The sequence below is a fragment of the Solanum stenotomum genome, chromosome 1 (assembly GCF_019186545.1).
Source record: "Solanum stenotomum isolate F172 chromosome 1, ASM1918654v1, whole genome shotgun sequence".
In the NCBI taxonomy this organism is placed as follows: Eukaryota; Viridiplantae; Streptophyta; class Magnoliopsida; order Solanales; family Solanaceae; genus Solanum; species Solanum stenotomum.
Genome location: NC_064282.1, coordinates 51654904 through 51665270, shown reverse-complemented (window position 1 = coordinate 51665270; position 10367 = coordinate 51654904). Strand labels below are relative to the sequence as shown.

Here is a 10367-nt window from a genome sequence, read left to right as displayed (position 1 = left end):
ATTTGAAGCGTGGCTGGATGTATGAGAGGTTGGATGGACGAGGGGGTATACTCTCCAGTTTTATAACCGGTGTGAATAACTTTATTCAGTATGCATGTTCACAAAAAAATCGTATGAGTGGTGACAACATTAAATGTCCTTGTAAAAAATGTCATAACCTTAAATACATGGATGTTGAAATGGTTAAATATCACCTTTTTCAATATGAATTTGTTGAGAACTATTTTGTTTGGAAATATCAAGGGGAAGAAGATGTTATTGATGAGATGTATTATGTTAATGATTTGCATGGTGGAACTCAACCTGAATTGGGATATGATAATCCGTACCGACAAATGGTTTTGGATGTAGCTGGTCCAAACTTTGATCAAGGTTTGAGTCGACAATTTCAAAGCAATATTGAACATGAGTCATCTCATACTTATGAAACTTCAATGGAGGAGGAGATCAATCCTTCAATAGAGGAGGCGTCTGATCCTCCAATAGAGGAGGAGCCTAATCCTGAGTCTCAAAGATTTTATGATTTACTACATGCTGCTAATGCAAAATTGTATCCCGGTTCCTCCGTCTCTCAACTTGAAGTTGCCTCTAGGATGTTAAACATTAAAATAGAAAACAACATGTCACAGAGAGGTTACAATCAAATGATGCAATTGTTGAAAGATTCTTTACCTGAAGATAACATAGTGCTTGATAACTATTATCAAACAAAGAAATTGTTGCGTAGCTTGGGTTTGCCAGTTGAGAAGATTTAATGTTGTGAATCAGGATGTATGTTATATTGGGGCGATGATGAGAACCTTACATCTTGTAAATTTTGTGGCAATCAGAGGTATAAGCGTCGTGTAGGCTCTCGTAAGCGGAAATTGGTCCCTTATAAGAAAATGTATTATTTTCCTTTGATTCCTAGATTAAAAAGATTATATGCATCTCATGCTACAACTGCTGATATGAGATGGCATCATGAGCATACACAGGATGAAGGGGTAATGCGTCATCCATCAGACTCTGATGCTTGGAAACACTTCAATGAAACTCATACCTTTTTTGCCAATGAACCAAGAAATGTAAGATTGAGGTTATGTACGGATGGTTTCCAACCATTCAGTCAGCCTGGGAGGAAATACTCTTCGTGGCCAGTGATTGTAACTCCATATAATTTACCTCCAGGAATGTGCATGAAGGAAGTGTATATGTTCTTAACTGTCATTATTCCAGNACGGATGGTTTCCAACCATTCAGTCAGACTGGGAGGAAATACTCTTCGTGGCCAGTGATTGTAACTCCATATAATTTACCTCTAGGAATGTGCATGAAGGAAGGGTATATGTTCTTAACTGTCATTATTCCAGGGCCAAACAATCCCAAACATAAAATTGATGTTTATCTGCAACCTCTAATAAAAGAGTTGACCTTGTTGTGGGAGACAGGTGTAGAAGCATTTGACATTTCAAAAAAGCAAAACTTTCAACTAAGGGCAGCTTTGATGTGGACTATAAGTGACTTTCCAGCATATTCTATGTTATCAGGATAGAGTACTGCAGGCAAGTTAGCTTGTCCTTATTGTATGGAGGAGACACAATCTTTTAGATTAGAACATGGTAGAAAAACATCTTGGTTTGACAGTCATAGGATGTTTCTTGACCAACATCATCCTTTCCGGAGAGATCATAAAAACTTCTTTAAAGGCAAGACTGTCAAAATATTTCCACCACGTTACAAAACAGGAGAGGAGATTTTGAACCAAATTTGTGACTTAGGGATAATGAAAGTAACTGAGTTAGATACAGGGAGGTTAATCGAAGAATATGTAAGTCTTGTGGATGGAAAAATCAAAGTATGTTTTGGGATTTGCCATATTGGAGTTCTAACATGATTCGGCATAACCTTGATGTCATGCATATTGAGAAAAATGTCTTTGATAATGTATTTAACACAGTTCTTAATATTGTTGATAAAACCAAAGACAATTCACAATCACGTTTGGATATGGAACTATTGTGATCGACCTCAGTTGGCAAAGGATTCAAATGGTAAATACCCCATAGCAGTATATACAATAGACAAGGAAGAAAAAGCTATCTTGTTTAATTGGGTCAAAGATTTGAAATTTCCAGATGGGTATGTTTCAAATTTAGGTAGATGTCCAGACACAAATACGAAAAAGCTATATGGCATGAAAAGTCATGATTGTCACGTGTTCATGCAAAGACTTTTGCCTATTGCTTTTCGTGAATTACTTCCTAGTAATGTCTGGCAAGCACTTAACGGAGTTGAGCTTATTTTTTAAAGATCTTACTTCAACCACTCTACGAGTGGATGGCATGGAGAGATTAGAAGCAGATATCCCACAAATTTTGTGTAAGTTAGAACGTATATTTCCTCCAGGGTTCTTTGACTTGATGGAACATTTGCCTGTGCACCTAAATTGTCTTGTGAATTTAACTAAGTCTTTTTTTAAATAGGTCCGATGCAATCATATAGAGAATAAATTCTTGCGTAGCCTTGCTCATGGACCATTAATAGGCGCTACATGTCATTCAATGTATTTTGTTAATGGATACAAATTTCATACAAAATGTTATGGTAGCGCTAAATCAATAATGAACAGTGGAGTTTGTATTTGAGATCCATATTTTGGTGATTACTATGGACGGATAAAAGGGATTATACAAGTGGAATACCGTGAAGAACCTTTAAAGCAAACTGTCTTATTCAAGTGTGAATGGTTTGACCCAACTATAGATGTTGGTGTGAAGAAGCATAATCAATACAAATTGATTGATGTTAATCAACGTCGTCGGTATAAAAAGTATGAACCTTTTATTCTTGCAATGCAAGCAACACAAGTGTTATGTCCCATCTCCTAGCAAGAAAAAGGACAAGATTGATTGGCTAGCCGTATTGAAGGTTAAACCTCGTAATGTTGTGGAATTACCTGATGAGAAAGTGGCACCAACTCCAGAACTAAATGTTCCATTTCAAGTCAATGAAGTTGAAGTCCATGAGATAGATATGAATGTTTCTGTTGATGAAGAAATACTCTTACATGATTTAAATGTGGGTGTACTTGAAATGGAAGAACCCATTGATGGGTTACATCCAAAGTATCATGAAATCCTTGGAGAATCTACAGAGGAGGAGTATGAAACTAAGGAGGAGTATGAATCTGAAGAAACTGAGGAGAATGAGGAAGAATTTGAAGAAGATTTAGATAGTGACTAGTTCTTAATAACAATATGTTATTGTATCTTCAATATTTTTTGAGTGTAGTAATATTTCATAATGTTATTATTTCCTTAGTTTATGTTTTTTTAATGTAATCATATTTGAATGACTTTTTCTTCTATTCGATATGATTAAGAATCTTGTTTTGTTTATTCAACTTGAGATTTCTATTTTTTGATGTTTCCTTTTGTTTTATAGATTTTCCTTAAAATTTGGAGTTCAGCTGGTTATTCTCAACTATTGTGACTTCTTCCTCTTCTCTTCGACTGCTGCAACTAGTAAGGTAAGTTTTCGATAACTTTTTCTTTTTTATTTTCTGTACTATTACGTATTCAGCTTCACTATTGTGGGATGAGTTACTCTTTCTTCTCCTGTTCTTTTCTACTTTCTTCACTTCTTAGACGTGTTGTAGTAGCTGCAATGATATCTGTTAGTATTGTTTTTCAGTTGCATTTATTTAGTTGATTATAGTTTTCCTCCCCCTATTTTGACTTTATATGTCTGAAATTTCACTTCGAAAAGACTGTTTAGTCATCTGTTTAAAATCTGCAGGAGATTCTAGCTCTAATTTTTAGTATGTCATATGCATGAAATTTTGTAACATTTGGTCATACTGATGAACTTTATTTAAAAATAATTGATCTTTTACAAGTGTTGATCTTACAATACTTACATATTTTGAAGATATGGCTCGAGGTAGAGGTCGAGGTAGTGCAAGTCGTGTAGGAAAATCCTCAGGTTGCGGTAATTCTGCTATTCCTCCAAAAATGCCTACTGTTCCTATTCCCACAACAGTNGAGAACAGTTATTACTCTTACTCCTACAGGGTTAGTCCATGTTTATAGTATCATTAGTATATATATTTTTAATAAGATACATATGTATTTAAATAATGTCCTGAAATTTATATAGATTGGAGCCTTCTTCGACATGCTCTACTTTCATAGCTAAGTCTTTCAAAAATGAACTTGATCCCAATGGAATCAATTGGAAAGGTGTCTCGCAACCTGTAAAAGATTTTTATTTTGGAGAATTCAAGGTATGTTATTTCATTATAATTGAGTTTAAGAAAGTGATAAACTTTTTATAGATATGATATTAATGTTATTACTTTACAAACTAATTTCAGAAGGAATTCTATTGGGACTCTTCAACTAATGAAAATGCAGTGAAAAGACAATGGGAGATTAAGGCATCACTACGATATAGCGATTTTATTTCCAGAATAAAAAAGAACGGAACTAATCCCGGATATGTAACTGATATTGTGTGGGAAAATTGGATGAGGCTTTGGCAAGCTCTTGAGAATGTTGCAAAGTCAGAAAAAAATAAAAAAATTTGTCGTGGAGGAAGAGAAGATGCTGTCGGAACTCATACAGGTGGATCTATCTCTATTGGGGAGCATCGTAAGAAACTTGTAAGTATATAGTTCACGCAATATATATTCTTCGACAAAATACATTTTCCTTATCTTTTAGTCATTACTAAAAGTCTATAGTACACAAATAGTAGAAGTGCCTCTTTTTTTTTTTGTTCAATTATGTTTTGGGACTGTTGTTGCAGTGCATCTGTTTTGGTGCAACATACAATTGTTGTTGATGACACTTTCGACTTTTAAACTCTTAATTGTATTCTTTCTGATAGTAAATTTGGACATAAGGCGAACAAAATCAAATAGATAAATTGACATATACTTTTGCCTATTGTATAGGGTGATAGATGTCTTTAGCTAGAACTGTATGTTGGCTGGAAAAACTTAAAAATAAAAGCCCCACGTTATAATAGTTGGTTAGACAAAATAAAAAGTTACAGGGAAAAATGTATAGATTTGAACTTTACATGTAAAAGTTTTGCCTGAATGTGTACAAAGATGTGAACTCTACCAAGATGGCATAAGAAAATGGAGATATATTCTGCCTGGATATTTGGTTAGCGCTAGTAATATAGTAAAATTAAGAGAGTAGGATGTACATAGACTTTATTTATACCTTTGTGAGATAAGAGATTGTTTCCGATAAATTCTCGGCTTAAAGAAAAATATCCAACACATGAGTATAGGTACATATTAATTGTTCCAAAAATTTTCACCAGTACTACCTCTAGAAGCTTATAATAGTTAGTTGCCTTAGAATTTATTTTTTATTGTAAGAGCCTTAATGGGTCTTGCTTATAGAAGAAGGGAGCTTAATATTTTAGATTGTCTTCTGACATTGCATGCAATAGATTGAATATGAATAACTTCTTATTATAGAACTTGATTTTTGAATCTGAATCTGAATCTTTTTCTTTGTCACCAAGTACTATTTTGGACAGTTTTTGGCTCGTTGTCGCCGATTTTTGAATCTGAAACTTGTATAAGAAAGTTATGAAAGATATCTCAATTTTTACAAATGTTGGTTCCTTCATCTTTAGAGGCTCGATTTGAATTGTTAGCATTATTTCTGCCATAGGGGCGACCTCAATTGTGGGTTCCTCAGTGAAATTAAATAGACTTTTTGTGTTTATTGAAATACTTTACCTAATTATATCATATTGTTCATAACATAACTGGGGCAATTTATTTATTTTGGGTAGGCTATTGAAAAGGGTCGAGACCCAACACCAAGTGAGCTCCATTTGCACGTCCACACACATGATCACGATGGAAAATCTTTTGTTGATGAGCGAGCACGAATTGTTCATGTAAGTAGAATTTATAAAATTATCGACTTTTGACATTCATATTCTTTTTATTTGGAGAAACTTATAGTTAGTATTCTTTATTATAATTTTAATGTCTCTACTTATTGCGGGAAAGATATGAAGAAATATTACATGAGAAAATTGAGTCTGAATCTGATATTGATCAACATGACGCATATTATCAAGCTGCAGGTGGAGAAAAGAAGAGAAGAATATATGGTCTTGGAACTCAAGAAAAAAGTTACTACGGACCAAATCTTTCTATCCCTTCTCAATCTGATGCTTCATCATCAATACCACCATCTGTTTCTCAATGTGCACCGATGGAAAATATGGATGAGTTCGTGAAGAAATTGATTCCTACATTGACTGATCACATGATTCCTATATTACTTGAGCGCATAGAAGGTGTAACTTCTTTACCATCACATCAATCAACTGATACTCCTATTGGTGACGCATCATCAACAACACCTATGGTGCCTAATAAGGTTGTTTCAGATGATGACCATATTTCTTCTCCCTAGCATTAGTTTTTCTTATCTGATTTTTGTTAAAGGAAAACAAATTATGCAGTGACAATTACGAGTTCTAAACATTGGTAATTGCTAGATGTTTGATGCTTGGTGTAGATGTTTTGGACTTAATATTAGATGAATATATGTTTTGGTGCACGGGTTATATATGAAGTAACGTTTATGTTATATGAATATTTGTTATTATTAGAAAGTTTAATAATTTACATTTTCTATATATTATAAATAAAATGAATAGAAATAATTCTACGACAAATTTAACGATGGAATATTGCGACGAATTTTGGGAATAGTTAAAGAACTAAAATTGGTGACGGATTGCGACAAATAATAATTGGTTACCAAAAGTTTGCGACGGATTAGCGATAAATTATTTTCGTCGTAAACTTATAGGACGACGAATTCATTTATGTAATTTGCAACGAAATATATAAATCTAGCGACAAAACTTTCCGTCGCTACCATTTTACTACGGATATCATATGTCGCTAGATTGTCGCTAATCTTGCTACGGAATCAATTTTGCCGTCGCAAAGGGGTTAGCTACGAGCAAAATTATAACGGTCAACATTTCATTGCTAATCCATCGCAAATATAGTTTAGTGAACGAATATATGTCTATTTGCGACGGATTTATCCGTCACTAAACACTGTTTTTTTAGTAGTTATATGACAGACTCTCCAACTGGGGTAGAAAATTGGATGGTGGCATCAAGCACATCACATACCGCATCAATTCCCAAGGCAAACTGAACTGACATACATAAATAAGTAGAACTAAGATCAAATAAAATAGTAGTCATCCGGTCATAGACAAGAATAGTACATTTGATCAGACACCTCAACCTCGGTCTTGCCCGGAAAGGCATAAAACTGAGCCCTATCTTCTTGACAGGTAGCCTCTTTGCCTGGCTGCACTACTCCTCTACCTATATTACTATTTCCCCGACCTCCATGTCCTCGCTGATTTCCTCTTCACCCACCTTGTGGACGTCCTCTGTCATTACTACTATTTCCTGCTGGTACCACCGCTCTTGTTTTTTGATGCACGGGGTCGACATGCGCGGATGGGGACAATCTCTCTGTATATGCCCGGGTTCTCCACAATTGTAACAACTGCGGTCAAAAGATGGCCTGCTACTAGACGAAAGTGCGGCTCCCTGACTATCCTGAATGGGATTCTTCTTTGGAGTTCCCAAGTGTCCACCTATAGAAGGGGGAATGGCTGAGTGAATGGGACGAGCTGCAATCACTGGCCTACCTGAACCTCTGGAGTAGGAACCATGAAAGTTACTTGTGCTCTTGGGCTTCTTAGACAAATCCTTGGCATGCCTATCACGTCGAACTCCTTCCATTTTCTTCTCAAAGTCTATCACCTCATTAACACTTTTACCTGCAGAGGTCATGTGAATAGAAAATACCTGTAACTCGGGGTTCAATCCCTTGATGAATAGACAAATCCTCTCCTCCTTTATAGTCACCAACTTGGTAGCATATCTGGACAAGGCATGGAACTTCGCATCATAGGCAGCTACAGTCATACCACCCTTTTCCAAGGCCATGAACTCATCCTTTCTGCGATCCCTCAAAGTCTGGGGCACATACTTCTCCAGGAACAAAGCATGGAACTGGTGTCCATGTGAGTAGGGGCAAGACTGACGATCTGCATTCCACATAAGCCCTCCACCATTGCTTATCCTCACCTTGAAGCTGGAAGGTCACGAACTCTACTGCATGCTCAAGTACAATGCTTAACTTATGATGCCTCTCATAGCAATCTAGATTGAAATCATAAGCATCCTCACTCTCAGAACCATGCAACACATGCGACTTCAGCCTCAAAAACTTAGTCAACATCTCATGTTGAGTACCAGTTATCACAGGACCCAATAGGGGACGGAAGAAGGCATCAATGCCTAATGCTCCATCCACCCTGGGAATAGTAGGAGCAACGGGGTGGTTGTTTGGAGGTTGAGAAACTTGCACTGTGGGAAGGACTCCAGGGCCGACCAACCCCTTTAGAAAAGGCATGATCTACTGAGCTAACATTGGGTATAAGGGAGGAATACCGATATTCCCAGCTTGTGCATCCTCCTCTGGTCTAACATCCTCCTCGTCTTCGATCTCCACATTCTCTTCTACCTCTTCTTGGGGTGTAGGAAGGGCCTTTTCCCTAGGAATATTCTCAGTTGGGGATTACCCCTGGCGGGTGCCACTTTTCCTTGGCCTCTATCTCTTCCACTTCCCCTACCCCTGCCTCAATCATGGCCTTTTACGGCGGACTCCTTTGCTGACGCATTGGTGGGAGCTATAGGCCTGATGCCACTGTATTGTGTGTTAACCATGTACGAACAGAAGAGTGAAGGAGATTAGATATCAATTAGGATCACCAGATACCAATTGTAATCAAGTCATAGCACGAAAGGAGAAGAAGACAAAGAGATTTCCTAAAGTTATGTAGTCTCTCGAAAAAAAATATAGATGCCTAAATACCGTTCTGCAAGACTGTACTAGACTCATTTTGGCACAATGAGATCAAGATGCTAGACTCAAATACCAACTTTGTCACGACCCAGACTAACCCTCCCGTTGGAGAACCACAACTACAACCCGACTAAGGAACTTAAGGAAACTAAACCATTTAAATATATGGAAGCAGGTTTATATGACGAATTAAATGACTAGTTCCCATAAATTCCAGATGTCTAACAAACAACTATCGCAGAAATTCAACCCCTAGAACTGAAAGTCTTTGTACAAAAACTCTACTAATCAACAAGTTTAAGAAAATGGGGGTGCAACCCCAAAAACTAAACATCAACAAAGTCTAAACATATAGTCCAATTCCGAAAAGAATGGACTAAACTAATGATGGATCCATGGCATCCTAAAAGAACTATCTTACCCTTAAATTTGGTCTCGGTCAATGATCTCCTAAGCGAGGTTTGTCAATAGTGGCCAGAAGATGCCTTGTACTCAACAAAGAAAGAGCAAGTGTAGTATCAGTACACAAACCACGGTGTACGGTAGGATCACACAGCTACTCCAGAAGCGTACTATAAGCAAGTTAGTACAACACAATAAACACACATATAGAGAATGCACAATTCAATCATCATTTGAGAAGCAACGTACAATTTCCCCCATAACCATGGCAAGTAATTATAAATGTAACAATCACAAGTGGTTCTCTCATGGAACCCTTGGTAACGTCCAAATATACTTCTTGAAAAGAAATATAAATGATCGTATGCAATATATTTACCCAACTATGAGTCTGGTCAATCCCACAGAGAATATGGAAGAATATTGTCAATAGCAAATATTTAACTCGATAGTCATTATATAAAAATGGGGGGATTTAAATTGAAATAAAATAAAAACAATAAAAATAGCTTTGAACTAAGTATTTATTTATATTTAGATTAATAAAAATAACTAGGAATGTGTTCCCCATAAGCTCATAACGCGGTAATCCTAGTAATAGTAATCATTTCCTATTGTATCACATGCAAAACGGTAAGTTATGTATCCGTAAGGGTCTGGTCCACCAAATAGGAAATTTCACCCCACACCTTGGTCCGGCTACGTGTGTATAATTTACTAACCTTTACCTTTACCTCAGATTAGACATCACATCAATGTATGACCTAGTTTTCACCATAGCACCAATTGACATTAGACTATTAGATAGTAACACACTAAATCTCTGTTGATAATTATTTTCTTATTAACTACCTCCTTGGTCCGGCAAGTAGCAACAAGACAAGTTCTAACGCGTGCACTCGTTAAAAAGACTTCTAAACGAAAGAATTACCAATACATGCTTCAACACTAGTCAAGAATTAATTAGTTATTATTTATACTTTGTAAATTGCTCATGGTTCCAACAACCCTAGTTATGAAATTTAGGTACTCATT

The 10367-nt window shown here is 36.3% G+C and overlaps 1 protein-coding gene across 1 annotated transcript; it reads left to right on the top strand.

Annotated features, from left to right (window-relative positions):
• Positions 1 to 2814: 2814 nt before the first annotated feature.
• On the top strand, positions 2815 to 6437 carry LOC125854243 (uncharacterized). The gene is made up of 8 exons (XM_049533742.1): positions 2815 to 3224; positions 3452 to 3511; positions 3630 to 3657; positions 4024 to 4055; positions 4141 to 4267; positions 4358 to 4645; positions 5803 to 5910; positions 6021 to 6437. The coding sequence occupies exons 1-8, from the start codon at positions 2815 to 2817 to the stop codon at positions 6435 to 6437; spliced, it is 1470 nt and encodes a 489-aa protein (XP_049389699.1).
• Positions 6438 to 10367: the final 3930 nt, after the last annotated feature.